A 17,995-nucleotide genomic window follows, 5' to 3' on the forward strand; every position below is an offset into this window, starting at 1 on the left:
AAAGTTCCTCTACCACCCTGGCTGCGGGAAAAAACAAAGTTGACATTTGGACAGACAAGCCGTTGATCCACACCATAGTAGGAGATCAATTCATCATTTTCATTAATGCATGAAAATATGCAAACTTCATCCTCTGATCACATGGGGGGCCAAGTGTTATGCAAAGCCTTGTCAAGGAGGAGTGGTCTCTGCTATGCTATTGGTGGAACAGAGACTCCCCCCTATAGATTGTCAACGCCCTTCTCCAGCTCACTTTGTCATTCTGCAGTCAGCATGTGACTGACGTTATGAGAGGGGAGCCACATTCCTGTGCCACCTACTCTGGTGCTCACTAAATAATCTCCAGTTTCACCATTACTCAATTGGCTAAAAATTACCCAATCACAACTCACACCTTCACTCACACCTCACAGCCTTAGTGTAGCTTTACATTAATATTATATAACGCACAAGCTGTGGTTTTGTAATTTGCCCACAGGAAACACCGGCCAAATGTTTTGAAAGCATGACAATATGCAATTTACTGAAGGGCCTGTTGTGAAAGGCAGGGTGGTGGTTATGTATTAGAAATATTTGCATATTGCCTAATATGTTACTTATAATATATAGTATACTTCCAATTCTATTTAATTAGACATCATTGTCTACATTATACTCTTTTGTACTCATTTCTGACCTACTGCAATATTATCTAGAAAAACAAAGATAACCAAATAGCCACCTTGAACCATATGTTTCTTGTTTAAAACAATTTGTAGGTTTGCATTAACTATTGTTTCAATTACAGTAGATGTTCGAATGCATACATCGACCCAATGCCCTCACCAAAATCTCTTCTTCAACAATAGATACTCAGAGAGCTTCAGCTTCAGTCTTATCATGGCCTACATAACATTGTTAGTTTTAATTTATTTATTGAGGTACTAAACTTTTCAATAGTTATGAAAATGTTGTAAACAAAGCTCCATTGTTTTACACAAAAGTACACAACATTTGCCATCCCTCTCTCTGTTTGCTCAGCTTGGTTAATGGAGTTATGTTTATTTTGTAGGCCGAATAGGTATATTTACATCCTGTTATTCTCTCTTATTTGTTTATGTTCATTAAAATGGTGACACCCCAGGCTAAGGGCCCAGTCTTCCCGCATTATCTAGCATTGCCACTTGAAGTTTATCACTTGCTTGTTTTGTTTTTTTTAAATAAATGGTCGTGATACTCTAGTGTAACAAAACACACATTTTGGAGTTTGCAATAGGATCAACATGTCTACCTTATATTCTTATTTTTGACCGTTTTTGTAAGTGGCTCTTAAACGTTTCTCAACTGAATGAAGTAATCACAGAGACAGATGTAATATAACATACTGCAGAATGCAGAATTTAGACTGGGTTGGGTACAATGACAAATTCAGTCTAATGCCACTTTAATAGCAGTTAAGACACGATTTTGGAATGTCTCCACAACTACTGAAAACATGGTTGCATAACTGTGGAGTTGACAATGACGCAGGTTGATTTAACATGTGTATGCATGTGTAATCGGATATGCCTTTGTAATTTTCATCAACACAGGAGATTTGCTTGATTATAAGGTGTTATTATTCAACACACCCAAAACAAATGCCATACACAGTCTTAAGAAACTGGCTGCACATACTTACTAACAGATTTAATTCAATTCAATTTTATTTATTAAGCGCCAGATTATAACAGAAGTTATCTCTGGGCACTTTTTATATAGAGCAGGTCTAGACCATACTCTTTATATTATTATTTACAGACACCCAACAATTCCCACCACGAGCAAGCACAGAACCTAGGCTCAAAGTGGGCCTTTCATCTGCCTTGACCAGTGGCACATAGATAGATTGTTCATAATGTTTTGTTGGATATTAATATACCCTTTATACCCAATGTAAAAACCATTACGAATTGCAAAAAGACAAGCTGTCTTAACAAACAGTTAAGAAAACATTGTGAGTTCCCTTCTATTTGGTGCTGAATCGGGAAAAAGCACTGAAAAGTCTGCCAAAGTCAAAAATTGCTGAACCAACATCAATTTTAAGTGCACCAATGTTATCAATTTGAAATGAAACTAAGACTAAAAGAGCAGTGTGGGACTTTAATTTCACTTTCCTGTAAAAGTACAGTAGAACAACAGCAAGCTCATACAGATATTGCATCAGCTGTCACCCAAACCCACTGACATCAACCAAACAGCTGACCTGCTTCTGCCCTTCTCACTGTGTCAACTCTCTACACTGCGCTGCATGTGAGTGTGTATTGGCTGTGAGAAAATGAAAGGCACCTAAAGACATTATCTTTCAGTCCACAGCAATATTTGGTCTCAACATCATGTTCTGTTTTGTTGTCCATAGTGCTTTGTTTGGTCTCATATGCGAGCAGAGCACAGGTGCTGCACTCTGAGCTCTTTGCTGTGGGAAGAATTCCCTGTGTTCTTTCTTGTCATGGAGAAACAAAGATATAATACTGTAAACCTGTATCAAACCTCTATGTGCCACAAAAGGGTAGCTTTATAACATCAGTCCAAAAGACTGTAATGGTGCAGTGTTGGTGCTCATCACCAAATGAAAATGAATGAATTGAAGCTTCATCAGAACACAGTTGCCTCAGTGTAGTTGAGTGTAGTGTAAGTGTAATGTTCTTGAGGAACAATTTGCCAGACTTTTATTATTACAGCGCGGTGCATTTCAGCTGCAGCAGCCTCTGTCAGTGCTGCGATGCTGGCACAGTGCTGAGTGATCTTGCCCATTGAAGGCTGTGGAAGTGTAACCCCACCACAACCTCCCACCATTCAGAGCTAAATATAGTCGTTTGACTGAGCCAGTGTCGTGGTGGAAATGCACAGCTGCTGCAATTAAACTGCAAGCAGAACTCGGGGTCTGAATTTGATGATGTTACTTAAGCATGAATACTTCTCATAGCTTGATATACTGTAACTGTAGTGATGTACTTTGTAAAATGAGCTGGGCCAGCTTTCAGAGACAAGGAGTACTTCCAGACAGATTATTTAAGGTCATAAAATGTCAGCTATTTAATCCACGAGGGAGAGATTTTGAAAAGTAAACTCTTTTCATGGTATAATAATTCAGGAGATGTGATAGTATGTATGTTAAATGAACCCTGACAGAGCACATGGGGCAGGGAAGGTTCTTCATGCATAGCTGTATTTAGAGTTTGTAATTCAACCTCTGAAAAACACTTTTATATACCATAACATTTATGCGTATGTATGAAAATAAGACGTTACAAAAAATAATGGTATAAATCAATGCAAAATTCCACATGAACTAGGTAAAACAAATGGACACTGCCTTCCATTAACTTCCTTTCATAAGGATTAATACAATCAAACCTTAGTACGAATGTTTCATCCTATCCAAGTCTTTGGTGTTGCCATGGGAGGCAAAAATACCTGAAATGTAAGCATGCAGGTCTCCAGACATGGTTATGACATGCTTATGGTGCAGCAACCACATATGCAGACCACAAAATCCACTCATTAATTTACAAAGCTGGCAGGATTTGGGTGGCACGGTAACAAAGCTAATTATAGAGGAAAAGCTCATTGGATTGCCAGTTTAGCGCTGAAAAGGCTCCAGAGATCCTTTGCTAGAACAGGATTTGATGCTAAAATCTCTCTGACTGAATGGGTTTCAGTCAGGATGTGAAATAAACAAATGGAAGCAGGAAGGGAAAAATTAGTTTAAATATAATACATTTGTTGGTACCAGAAACAAAACAGACCACAACCCTTCCCTTGACATTACAGTATAACATTTTTTTCATTTCTCCTCTAATTGTATTTTCCTTTAGTCTTATGTGTAGGTTAGATTACTCAACACAACTATCTTTGCTACACCCTTAAGGCGCTGACTAGAGAGCACTGCCCAAACTTGTCTGGGCTGGCTGGAGATGAACAGACGTTGTTGTATTCATTTGATATGAATCTTGTTATGTCATATGTATGTGTGTTAAGCTTTCTTATATCTAAAAGTTGTGTACACTATCCACACACATTCTAGATTAGTTTCATATTTTTTTGCCCGCTAATAGAGAAAGTTGTTTGGCATCACAACATGTGAGAAAAGTATTAAAAAGCAATGCAACACGTGTCGACATAGAAAGCAGACAGTCAGAAACACATATACCACAGAATAGTGAATAATTGGTGAATCCTGGAGTGTGCTGAGTGGATGTTACCAACTGTATAATTTTGCACGTGCTTTCATTACTGCTGAGTGAGACTGCATTTTACAAATGTATATTACAATTGGTTAAGACTCCTAAATGTCATCAGTCATTGTTTAAACTGCTCTGCGCGTAGCTTCAAATTCTGTTGGAAGAATAACCAAACCAGTTGCAAATTACCTGAGCTTAGAAAGATTTACCTAAGCTTTAATGCCGTACAAGTATGTCAGAAATGCATTTTGGGGTTGAGAAGGGGTGTAACATGTTCATCTTTGTTAAAGCTCAAGCAGCAGTATTTTGAATTAGCTGCTGGGTTTTAATGGTTTGTTTATGTAAAGCAGAATACCACGCAGTATTACCTTGTCTTTACTTTATCTGTGAATTCAGTTTTTCAGTGTCTCTGTACCAGCTGTATTGGGAGACCATCTCAGCTATTCTAATTATTTAAGTATTTCCATTGTTTTTTCAAGAATGTGTTCATTGTATCGTGATGTTACGCAAAGCTTCAAAATGTGTGTTTAACTGTAAAATAAGAGCATTGTGTGAGTGGTGCCACAGGTAAAACAGATAAAGGGCTAAAATGACTTTATCCACAGCATTATTATGATGAAACACATTTAGCCCAAATTCAATATAAATTGTCAAAGGCTGTTTGAGGTCAATAATATTATATTTGTAGATCTCAATGTGTCAGGCTGAGGTTGAATAATACATAACACATATTCAGCACTAATGGACACATAATGGGATAATTTGTTTTATTAACAGTGGAAGTAAGTAGGTTGTAGTTTTAGTGTAATTACAGAGTAATTTAGTAGCATGTTGCTGAAAAATAGCCTACTGGCATCAGATGTCCCCATTGTTCATTCTGCACTGCTAGACATATCAAATGTAGCATCTGTCACGAACACGGTGAGCCATTTTCTCTTTATTCTCTCATATCAAGTGGTGATAAACCAGCAACACAAACATTCATTGTACGAAAAAATGTTGGATTATAAAGCACAAAAACCAACTTGATCCACAGTGTCCTAATTTCTGAGGCCAAGTACATGGCTATATTGCTGATGGTATCATCATATTCCCAACTCCTTTTCCACTAAACTCCATCTGCTTTACACTTTCTCGGTTTAGTGTGTAACTTGAGACACCTTGCCAAGATCCCTTTGTACTTAGGTTACAATACTTAAGTGTCAGATGTGCTTGCTGACGTAGTGTGAGCTGCAAATGGCCACAGAGTCATGGAGTAAGCATTTCTGTCCTGTTGTGTCTAACCTCTGTTATCAATTCAAGGTTCACTTTGACACATGTGAATTCCTCTGGTAGTCGAAACAAAGGTCATTCAAGAATCCTGTCAATCCTGTCCTCATTGTCAACAGGACAAGCTGTCAGAATGTTTTGCATTAAGTCAAATAGTTAAATGAATACACTTTTAAAGAAATGAGAAAAAGTTGATATCTTTAATAAAGAACTTAACAAAGACTAAACTACAAATAGTCACACAAATGGCCAACAAAATCTACATGTATTTTGGATTATATCATCATTCTTTATTGACTATAAGTCATTCTGTGAAACGGGTATCTTTTGGACAGCATGATGTCTTCTTCAAAGCAGTCAGCTAAAACTCCTTATTAAAGTCCTTTTAAAAATGTGATCAGATAAAACATTTATATTACAGGAAAAACATGCTGGTTCAACTCAGGAATCTAAATACTGTCAATTATAAATACACAAACCACATGTTAACCCTGTTATCAACAGCTGTTTGAAAATGATTTCAGTGCATGTTGCCATTTCTATTTGTATATCACTAATATTATACTAATATTTGAATAGAAACAGTGCGTAATGGGACAAAAAGAAGATAAAAATATGTAATCATGTAATCAATGTATGTTTTGAAAGCTGGCCATGTGATTGCATAAAGAGCAGAAATGAGCTCTTCCCTTTCGCAATGCAGGTTGCATAAGACTCATTCGGTGGAAGCAGTGTCTTGGCCTTGTCTCATCTCAGAAGGTGGATATTGAATTGAAAAGGGCTATTGGTAGTAGAGGCAATAATAAATTCTGCTCAGAACACCTATGCCTCAGTGTTCACAATACAAATACCATAAAAACAGTGGATTTACCTGCTTTGAGAGCTGAGGCAGCTGGCTGCGTCATTAAGCTCCAAGAGCTATTATACCTGTCACACTAAAAGTATACTGACCTTTTCACTAGCTACAGGCAGCTGAGGCCAATTAGAAGGGGTTTGGCTTGGGGTTGAACTCTGTGGTGTACCGTGTCCAGGTGCAAGATGCTTACCCTACCTACAACCCTGAAACCTGCTTCAAACTGTTTCCCTCTGACAAGACACACACAGGCCTCCACAGGGACCCAGTTGATGAATGCAAAATAACTGTCAAACAAACCCATTTTTAGGACTGTTAAGTTCTAGTTAATACATCATGGACCTGAGTGTAGTGCTTGTTGGCTGCAAATACAAAATTCACACCTTTCTGAAACACATAGCTTTCTGGTTATATGTTGTTCAAAAGACCTGGGCCCTGTTCTTCAAATGAGGCTTAATATATTCCGCCTAACATGCAGTTATCAGGCTAGAATAATCCTGTTCATTCTCATCCAGTTCTTTGAATGCAGTTTGAGGACTGATTTGTTAATTCTGGATGAAGTTATCTTGAGTAGCAGTGTTAGCACTTATTTTGAAACAAAGGCAAAATGAGTTGAGAAGAGTAGAAACCATGATCAGCATTCATATGACTGGTTGAGTGCTGATCATTTGCTTGCAGTTAATTGAGGTAGTTGTGTTGGGAACCTTCCCAGCATGCACTGGGGCAATAGATTCATTCATAAGTTGCATTTTATGTGTGCACCTTTTTTTTGTTTAACATTTTGCTGCACGGTGTTTCCACACTTTGATCACTGTTAAACATTAGATATTACCGGAGTATGTGGTCAGACAAGTGACGTTGGTGCATGGTTGGTGAGGTTTTCTCCGATGGACATGCAGACTTAATTATAACGTGAATGAAACGTTACTGAAATCTCTTTTAAAAGCAGCTTTAATTGCATTAAACATGTAAGTAAAGTGTGTTCTGCAGTTAATCATTAAATAAGTTTCAGTGTTCAAATGACAAATTTTAATTTAAAATTACATGCCACACGTTCTGGCTCCTTTGGTCTTTAAACAATATTTATGTTGAGTTTTTGCTCACAGTATGTCAAACTACATTCGGATTGGTTTTTTTTTTTAATGTACAGACTTTTATTTTGTTGTATATTTGATCAAGTATAGGTAACTCATTATGAAAATGATCAATTCTCCAGACTTTATGGCTGCCTTTCATCGTGGACTTTTAACAAACATTTTTTATGACTGCCATAATGGCGAAACTGTGAATGGGGATTTTCCAGTGTTTCATCTTATAGACAAATCAGTATCCTGAAGGCAAGGTACAAGATAGATTTAGTGATCATTTTACAACACAGGGTTGTATAATGACATCTTATTTTGTTGTTCCCTCTATGCTACTCAACAAAAAAAGATTATACACAGTAGATTAGTAAATAATGTCAGAAATTAAAACTATTTTACATGGTGGAGTGCTGAGGATGAATTTAGGAGTCTCTCAGCCCGAGGGAAGAAGCTGCTCTATAGTCTGGTGGTAAGACAACGAATGTGTCTGTATAAGACGGTGTAGTCCCTCATTCGCCCAGGAGTGTTCTATCGTAGAAAAGGTTTCAGTCGTAGTCATCTGGACACTGTTTTCAGAATGAAGACGTTTCGGCTCCCATCCGGAAGTCATTCTCAAATGCGAAAAAATGGACCGGGAATTCAGAAATTTATATTTATGTCTCTGTATCTCTTGCCAGACAGCAGCAGGGTGAACAGGCAGTGGCTGGGGTGGGTACTGTCCTTTAGTATCCTTTGAATGCCTAAGACCAAATTATTTATTGGTCCCATTTACTCTTCAGTGGAAACCACACTACCTTTTGAAGTGCAGAGCATGTAAATTAATGTTTTAAAATGTTAGCTTTTTAGAGCCTACAATTTTGCTTAAACCAGGAAACCATTGTAATCAGAGTAAATTAATGGGACTCTCAGACAATGCCAAGTAAATTGGGAGATCGGTAACTTAAAATAGATGCCAATGCAGTTTTCATGTGAATTACTTACCTTACTGAAATCTAAAGCCAATTTTAAAATAAAAAGGGGGAAACTAACCTACAGTACCAGCTATAATCTATTTCTCTGTTTGAGTAGTAAGCCAATCAGGAAGTAGACAGGTCAAGTTTTATGCTAACATTTCATTACTTTTGCCGAATAGGTTTCTTCACTAGATTTGACTTAACATAGGACAAGCACAGGTGTTAATACTTGCTGGTATAAGTAACGAGGAGTATTACAACCCTACTTCCTCATTATGACAAGTTTGTTTTACATTAAAATACTGACTACATTCTACTTTATGTGCAATATCAATGAACATACAAGAAAATTCACGACAGTCATTTGAAAGGAGTAGTTGTTTATTACAGAGCATAAGGAAACTACCCAGTCTAGACATGAAGCATAATACAGTATGAGCTACTTGTTCCTCTGGAAGTTTAAAGCATGTTGGCAGGAAAGGGGGTAAAAGCAAATGGGTAGTAGAGGAAATAGAAAAGGCACTCTTACACTTACTGTAACCAACAGGATGACCTCGAGTGGTAAAATGGAACAAAACCAAAAATTTGAAAACTATCCCACACATGGGATGGCCTTGTAAACAAGATTGGTTTCTCTGTACTACACCAACCAAATGTTGCCATTCCATTAATGGGGATAGGTAAGCGCCAAAGAATTGCACCAGGCATTTTAATGGGATTTTAAAACTAAACACACAGCCCCCCCCCAAAAAAATAAGATCTACAGTCAAGAGGGAAAAAAATAAAATAAAAAAAGTTGTAAAATAGTCATTAACAGTAGTCAGTTGAGGCAGACCAAAGCTTTTCTGTACAACACTCTGGAGCCTTAAGCCAAACACTAAAAAAATGATCAAGTCAAAAGGAATTCAAGATTCAATAACCGAGTGTGTTTAAAGCTGCCTTCTGAAACATTGGCTTCTCTGTATCCACGCCGAGTTTCAGAGAACAAATAAATAGTGTTGAGGTTTGAGTCCTAGCCAATACGACTCTGTGGCAACGACCACACTCCTTTGAGGATAAAGATGGGAACCAGGTTTCTCTGTAGCTACACCTGCAATCAATATACTTAAGGAGTAAAAGGGCCTTTAGTCACTTCAAACCATAAAAAAGAGAGTTAAACTACATTTAAAAAGGACTCCTATAAAAAACTGAATTTAAATGCATAAACAATCCAATTTTTCCATCGCTATCAAGTATAACCGACACCTCTGCAGACCAGAGCAGTGACATAGCAGCTTCTGACTTTTCTGTATTACGTCAGAAAACAGCAAAGGTCTGTAGGGGTATCTGAGGCTTTATGCTCATTTGAGAGCATGAATAATTAGGATTTTGCTCACCCCTTAGCCTGCAATGCATAGCATTTTTGTGAAAACAGCAATGCTTAATTTTGCCATTCTAGCATCCTCCAAAAAGACAAGGGAATAAAGATAACCAAAAAAAAAAAAAGATAAAGAACACTGGGTCAGGGAATAGTTGTACCAGATTGACAGGAGGAATGTTTAGATAGAAGCTAAACTTGTTTGGGAAGGTGCCAGATCAGAGGACCCTCCAACTATCAAATTATGCTTCTAAATGGACTTGAAAGTGTTCTTATGTTGCACAGACTCCTTACATCAGTAGCACCAGTAAATTAAGAGGGGTATCGCATATAGCCTAATATGCTACCGCCATTACACTGAATACAAGACTGACGATATTGACGAGTGTGGAATGCCAAAAGGAGAACAACTGAACGCAGCTACACACGGTCTATCACAACGAGAAGCAGGGGAACTTTAAGCTATGGGAGAACATGAAGTACTATGGTGCATGAGTTCATGGAACCCATCCAATTCTTTAAACATCAAGTTTCTGAGGCATGCTGCCTATGACCCAGTATGATACTGCAACCAGCAGAAAACATTAACAAAACAAAGGAGGGAGATGGAGTGAGGAAGGGAGTCATGTGTTAAATGATACCATTATTATGAGAGCTATAAGGGCATTTCACCACCCGGAACCTTGGAGGCTTCTCTGTAGTATACACCAACAAGCCTGGGGGGAAAAGCTTAACATGTTTAGTATTTGAGCTTTTTGGGCACCTCCCATGGGAAGGAGTCTCGGCCAAAGTGGCCATAGGCTGCGGTCCTCTGATACAAGGGCTTCTTCAGATCCAGCTCCCTGGAATACATAATCAACATATTTAGCAGCAGTCACAGCCAGTGACCTCAAATGCACACATTCATACTCACACAGGCATAACACTCACATTGGCCGGTGGGGAGTGCCGAGAGCCACAAAAATGAATTTAAAAAATCTGACGTTTGTTAGACCAGCTGGTGAAGAGGGAAACACGTGAAGCTTTGACACTTACCCTGCCAACCAAACTCATCCCTGATCAGTGTTTTGACTGCAGCTTGCCGACAGAAACCACACATCAATTTACAAAAACCACGCTTATCTAACTGTGAGCTACTAGGCTTCATTACGCCAGACATCAAAATCTGTCTACCCTAACAAATGAGGCTCTTGCTCCCACGTGTAACCGTCGACACTATGCCATGTAATTAAGTATAAAGAGATATGGCAAACTCAGCTTTCCATCACAGAAGCCAAACAAAATGCCAGCTGCAGCGAAGGGAAAATGGTATTGGCTCTGCAGAGTTTCACAGCACATTAATAGATTAAATTAACTAAATCCTGGGCAGGGCAACTAAAAAAAACAAAAAACAACAAAAAAAAAAACCCAACAAAACTAAGGCACAGGAATCAGGAAGGAGCCAGGAACTGCTGTTTCATTGAGTAGCAGGTGGCTTCAGTGGTTATACGTTACCTGACAATGACTCCAGGACGAAGATCAAAGTTCCTCTTCACAATGTCAAGCAGCTCTCTCTCACTCTTGTGGGAGGTCCCGTAGTGGAAGATAGAAATTGAGAGGGGATGGGCAACTCCGATAGCATAGGACACCTAATACAAACACATTTTATCAAGCATAAATTAAAATTTTTTTTTATTATATATATATATATATATATATATATATATATATATATATATATATATATATATATATATATATATAAAAACACAAATGTTCATGTAGGAACCTCTTGCAGCCCCGCCCTCTAAAATGAAGTTTTTTTTGTTTGTTTGTTTGTTTTTTGTTTTTTTAAATACACACTATCACTCACCTGGACCAACACTCTCCTGCAGAGCTCAGCCTTCACCAGAGATTTGGCCACCCAGCGTGCAGCATAAGCAGCAGAGCGGTCCACCTTTGTGTAATCCTTCCCAGAGAAGGCACCACCACCATGGGCTCCCCAGCCTCCATAAGTGTCAACGATGATTTTACGCCCTGTCAGGCCAGCATCACCCTATGAAGAAGAACAGGTTACACAGGTTGGGAACTCATAGGCAAATTAGCTTCTGAAAGCCACACCCTCCGACATTTACCTGTGGGCCTCCGATAACAAATCTCCCGCTGGGCTGCAGGTGGTAGATGGTGTCATCATCCAAATAGATGCAGGGAACAACAGCCTTGATGACTTTCTCCTTCAGGGCATCTCTCATCTCCTCCAGGCAAATATCCTCGTCATGCTGAACAGAGATGACAATTGTGTGCACACGCACTGGAAGCATGGCACCACGGTCCTGGCGGTACTGGACAGTAACCTGCGAAGAAGGAGAAAATATAAATGAACTAAATCCCACTAACAAAAACACATTTATAGTCATTAATAATAGCAAGTACGAGAGCTGTACCTGTGTCTTGGAGTCTGGCCGGAGCCATGGAAGGGTGCCATTGCGACGCAACTCAGCCATCTTAGCATTCAGCTTGTGGGCAAGGACAATTGTGAGAGGCATACACTCCTCTGTCTCATCAGTGGCATATCCAAACATCAAGCCCTGCAGAGAAAGAGACATTTACTCAGTGTTCAAAGAGAACAAGTCTCATTTAAGGACAATAAAAGACCAGCAATCTGTAACTTCAGAACACACATGGCAGACCAAAATGTTGATGGCCACTACTGACCTGGTCCCCTGCTCCAATGTCCTCCTCATTGCGGTCAATGTGAACACCCTGAGCAATGTCAGGAGACTGCTGCTCCAAGGCCACAAGGACATTGCAGGTCTTATAGTCAAAGCCTGCGCAGGAGATAGATAGCAGCAGATCAAGACACCATTCTTAAAATAAAATAATACCACAGACAACTCAATGAAAAGCACAAACGCAACAATATGCCACACCTTTGCAGGAATCGTCGTATCCAATTTGGCGGATGGTGTCCCGAACAACTTTCTGGTAGTCCACTGTGGCATGAGATGTCACCTCACCAGCCAACAGGATCATCCCAGTCTTGGCAACAGTCTCTGCAAGGTGCAAGAAAATAACTAACATTCAATACTCTGTCAATACACTGTCAATATAAACATCTGATTTGAGCCAACAGAAATAAAAAATATATTTTCTTACCACATGCAACTTTGGCATCAGGATCCTGCTTGAGATGGGCGTCTAGAACTGCATCACTGATCTGATCACAGATCTTGTCTGAAAAACAATAACAATGGAACTTAACACCGGAAACACCAGACTGCAGCAAAACCAGATCACGCGGTCTGAATGTAAACTGTGGCACGTCAGCACCACCGGCCCGGATCGTGCTCAGTGGGAGTGGCTCTGAGCGTCTTAACAGTCGCCATTTCAGCATGTGCACACATGTGGTAAGGAAGGGAGCGCGCGCAACTAACCGGGTACCGAAAGGCAAGATTGATAAACTTTTAAGCATTTAACTAATAACATCTGCTGTGGATATAACAACACACACACACACACACACACTATGGTTTAGTCCAACAGATAACGTTACTAGTCATTGTGCCCCGCGTGCCTCGGGAATAGCCCCGGACGATTCGGCACGTTCAGGAAACCGTTAACCAATTAACAAATTCCATTTTAATGCTCTTCTCATTCCAATACCATTTACAGTGAATGTCTGATACGAACACTGGTGACGTTTTGATTGTTGTCGGTGGATCGGACACGCGACAGCATCACCTATTCAGCAAAGATTAGCTAGCTAACATTAGCTAGTAGCGCGTGTTCTTGAAACCGGCCCAGCTACATTCGAGTAATTAGCGGAACAGGCCGTAACGCTAACGTAATTTAAATTTTGTCTATTCCAGTTTTTCTTATTAAAGTGAAAATGGAAATTGTACAGTACGAGGGGCAAACAAAGTCGTAAATACAGTTATACAGCTAGCTAATTTCATCACACAAACTGATAAAAGGATGGTGTCTCGGGTCTTACCGGGGTGTCCTTCTCCGACAGACTCTGAGGTGAACAAGAAGCAGTCCTCGTCAATGAGGGAGTTATGGAAACCATTCATTTGTCCGTTCATCGTCGTTAACGGCGGCTGCTGGTACGAAATGTAAAAATGTTACGACGTTAATATCAAGCTAACTGTATTTATTCTCACTAGCGGTGCCTCTGTGTTTCCCCTGCTCTCAAGGACAGCCCCGGTCTCTCTATGTATTGATCCTTAAGCTAAAGCCTCATGGCGCAGAGCGCCACTATTTATCCTATGAAGTCAGACGCTCTGACGTCAAGAGGAGGTGGACCATACCATTGAGCCTATCGAGGGGTCGGAGCCTGCAACCAGGAATGCGTTGCAGAATGGCAACTAGACAGCGATCATGTGCTGTCAAAATGGTACAGTGACATGAGAGAGGCTTGCTCAGTCAGCACATGTTACCTTAGTAATCACTTAATCACACCTAAAGTTCGTGTTTATGTGTCAGATTCATAACCATCTCCACCAACATGCACCCGCACACATCCTTGTTGTATTTCTTCATCCCCCAGTCACCATCAGTTGATACCATCAGTGCTACATACTGTATATCAGTCATTACCCAAACACAAACTTAATCTTACCTAAAATAGCTTTTTTGAAAAGTTAGGATTGGCCAATATGTATATGGTATAGGATTGTGATTGACTCCTGTGTAGATATAAGGATGTGGCCAGAATGTTTGACACTTGATGCTCCTCAGGCTGACCATCCTTCCCACTTCATGTCCTGTTGTATTTTAAACAGGTGAAAGTCATTGTGCATACAGGAACATTCACTTGTTTAGCAGTGCAGTGTTTGTTGCAGTGACAGTTATATTTTTTATGAATTTTACGATCAGTTTAAAAGCGTATATTTAATCAACAAGTTATAAACACTTAAAAGGCCTAATAAAAGTTCAGATGTCAGACATTATTTGTTTTGTGAATTGACATCCATAAGATGTGATTGCTATTTTTTATGACGTCTTGTATAAAACTCCTGCTCTCTTTATGTGTGATGTATTTTATCATAGGCCTAAGTGTACCAGACAACAAGAAACCATTATTAGAGTATGGTATAAATCAACACTGATATAATTAATCTGATAAGTTTTACTTTCATTTTAACTATCACAAGAACATCAAAACATGTGCTTCCCTGGTGAAACAACCAGATTAACTTGGAAATACATTTGCAACAAAGTGAAAACTGGACAGTGGAGAGAAGAGCAGAGGCTAACTTGATTATACTTTACTTAAAAAGGTCTCATCTCCCTCTTACCCTTCAGGCCATATTGTATAATATAATCAAAAGCTCTGATTGTGAACATGTTCTGCCTTTGTGGGAAACAGATGGGTTTAATTAATGAAGGACTGGTTTACCATGGTTTTTGCTCCAAGGAAAAGGACCATTTTGTTTATTTGAGAAGACCAAAGGTCTGAAACTTAGATGAGTATCTCTAGTTTCAGTTGGGGAACATTGCATTCACCAATAGCAAGTAATTTTAAATTTTAAATAAACATTTAGGTCCCTGTGTTTTAGCCAAAAAGGAGCTGGGTCATTGTGGTTTTAAAATTTGGGACTCAGACCACTGGTCCATCAAGACAGCTCATGTACATCTTTTCTGCTTGTCATTGTGAATATCTAACATCCTGCATCGATTTATCAACCCATTTTCACAATATCTTTTAATATGAATACATGGCTTGTCACAGTGACAAAGCATTTATGAAGGTGTGGAGCAAACAAACACAGTGGTGTTACAATCAAAGCCCAGTGTTACATCATGAAGCAGAGAACCCTGATGTTCTATCTGATCTTCAGTGAGGAGATATAAAATGTTCATCATGCTCCAACTGTCAGTCACTGTGGAGGTGAGATAACTTAGTGGCTGTTGGGTCATTTTTTATTATCACCGTGTGAGATAAAGAATAAAGGTAGCATTGATGTCCTACATTATCATATACAGTGGCTCATATCACCAGAGGTCATAAAAGGTCAAAAATCAAAGGTTGCCTTCAGCACACACACACCCTCTTATTTATCTCCTGGTGGTGGAATCCAAAGAAACGCCAAAATTAGACATTTCAATTTTGCAATTTTGATGGAAAGTCCAGCAAAAACAACAAGACCCTTCACACTCAGGACATCACAGGGTCATTAGTATTGTCAGCCTGTACCCTTTTATTCTATTAATTATGTTACTTGGGCTTATGGTGTTTAGTGTCACTAAACCAAGCAACTCAATCCCTGACCAGTGTTGCATCAGAACGGTACAGTCATTTGTCACCATGAATTTGCAGGGTGGACACTTTCTTTTCAGAGGGCAAGAGCATGATGCAAGATGCACCTGCTGTTGCCTTCTGCAGGATGTGTTGTCTGTCGCCCACATTTATTCAGGAAGTCTAAAATAGCAAGCAGTTTCCACCGGTAACAATAATAAATCACAAAGAGCTGATTGGTTGTCCAAAGATAAATATTAATAGACTGGAGGTCCACTCTAATATTTGTAATCATTGAATGAAGTCCAATTATTTTACATAACTGAAGATAATGCATGTACAGTACATCAGACTGCATTCCCACTTCCTACTTCCCACTGTATTTCAGACGGTTGGTCCAGATATTTTAGCCAACTGCTCTTTGTTTATTGGCATTTTCCCCTCCAATTTTAAACATGCCACTGTTTACCCCCTCTTAAAGAAGCCCTCTCTGGATCCCTCTGTTTTAAGTCATTATAGACTCATCTCTAAGCTGCCATTTTTATCAAAGATTGTAGAAAAAATTGTCTCCACTCAACAATCACATTTTTGGAAAAACATTAAATCTGGTTTTCACATTCAGCACAGCACTGAGACTGAGACTGCTCTGGTCAAGGTTTAATTCTCTTTGACCTCAGCTCAGCCTTTTACACAGTGGGCCACAATGTCTTAATCATCCGTCTGAAAAACTATGTTGACATCAGTGATTGGCTCTGTATCGGTTCATTTCAAAAGCTTGTGTTTCTTCTCTGTTATGCCTGGAGATGCCTGCCCCTCTCGTGCTCCTCTCTTTTGTGAGGTCCCCCAGGGGTCTATTCTGAGTCCCCTCTTATTTACTATATACATGCTACTCCAGGGGTAAATCATGCCAATTTTCATTGCTATGCGGATGACACGCAACTGTATGTCAAGATAAAGCCTGGTACCACCAATGTATCCTGTATTATGTTCTGCCACGCTGAAAGTAAGAATTGGATGTCCAATTCCTGCAGTTGAATGACTCCAAATCAGAAATAGTTACAGTTACCCCCTCCAGCTCCAGCACTAGCAGCATTAACAATCTCTAGTCTGGGTGCCTTAACAAATAATGTTAAAAAAGAAACCTGTAACCTAGGTGTACATTTTGACTTTTCTGATATTCAAGTGACTAAAGTGGCGCAGTCCTGCTGTGTCCCACTGAGACATTTAAATAAGATCAGGTCATTCCTTTCCTCTTCAGATCCTGAAAAGGTCATCCATGCTTTTATCTCCTCCAGACTTGACTATTCACACTTTATTCTGGTATCAGCAGGTGAAACATCAAAAGATTGTAGCTGATACAAAACGCTGCTGCCAGGCTTTTAACATGTACTAAGAGAAGCAACCGCATCACACCAATCCTTGCTGCCCTTCACTGGTTACCTGTGAGTTTGAGAATTGATTTTAAGATTTTACTGCTTGTTTTTAAAACCTTGAATGGCTCCTGCCTATATCTGTGATCTGCTGATCACCCTACCCTTTGGCAGGGCCCTACTAATGGTCCAAACATCTCCACTTGTCAATAAAGGTGACCGGACCTCTCAGCTGTGGAACTCCAGGAAAACTCAGTGTTCTCTTTTAAATCTCTTCTTAAAACTCACTTTTATCTAATGGCTTTTTCTTATCTGGTATTTGTTGTAATTATAATATGTTTTATATCTTATCGTTTTGGAATTTATTTACTTTTACCTTTTATTGTTTTTATTGTAAAGCACTTTGTAACTTTGTGTATTGAAAGGTGCTATTTAAATAAAGTTATTAATGTTATTATCTCTTATCTTCAATCCCCCCCACCCCCCCACCCTACACACACAAACACGCACAAACACACACACGCACACTTTTCAGCAGAAAAAATAATTTTTAACTTTTCAGTATATCATATATTTCACTTATTCTGATATATAAAACAATCACAAGAAACAACAGATTATACTGTAATTACCCTTTTTCAAGCAATGGCAATAAATATGAAGAGACTCAGGAATCAGACAGACAG

The 17,995-nt window shown here is 39.2% G+C and overlaps 1 protein-coding gene across 1 annotated transcript; it reads right to left on the bottom strand.

The window, feature by feature from the left end:
- Positions 1 to 8,725: 8,725 nt before the first annotated feature.
- On the bottom strand, positions 8,726 to 14,295 carry mat2ab (methionine adenosyltransferase II, alpha b). The gene is made up of 9 exons (XM_044197370.1): positions 13,693 to 14,295; positions 12,855 to 12,932; positions 12,629 to 12,751; positions 12,414 to 12,526; positions 12,143 to 12,286; positions 11,834 to 12,052; positions 11,572 to 11,754; positions 11,214 to 11,347; positions 8,726 to 10,561 (listed from the first exon to the last, which is right to left on the bottom strand). The coding sequence occupies exons 1-9, from the start codon at positions 13,781 to 13,783 to the stop codon at positions 10,459 to 10,461; spliced, it is 1,188 nt and encodes a 395-aa protein (XP_044053305.1). The 5' UTR covers positions 13,784 to 14,295; the 3' UTR covers positions 8,726 to 10,458.
- Between the last annotated feature and the right edge of the window lie 3,700 nt (positions 14,296 to 17,995).

The sequence above is a fragment of the Siniperca chuatsi genome, linkage group LG5 (assembly GCF_020085105.1).
Source record: "Siniperca chuatsi isolate FFG_IHB_CAS linkage group LG5, ASM2008510v1, whole genome shotgun sequence".
NCBI lineage: Eukaryota > Metazoa > Chordata > Actinopteri > Centrarchiformes > Sinipercidae > Siniperca > Siniperca chuatsi.

Bases quoted from the DNA above. Each gene is read 5' to 3' on its own strand.
- mat2ab (XM_044197370.1), bottom strand. From the start codon at position 13,783: ATGAACGGACAAATGAATGGTTTCCATAACTCCCTCATTGACGAGGAC. The intron at 12,287-12,413 runs GTCAGTAGTGGC...CTTTCTCTGCAG, and splicing joins ACATTGGAGCAGGGGACCAG to GGCTTGATGTTTGGATATGC. The intron at 11,755-11,833 runs GTAAATGTCGGA...TCTTCTTCATAG, and splicing joins TTGTTATCGGAGGCCCACAG to GGTGATGCTGGCCTGACAGG.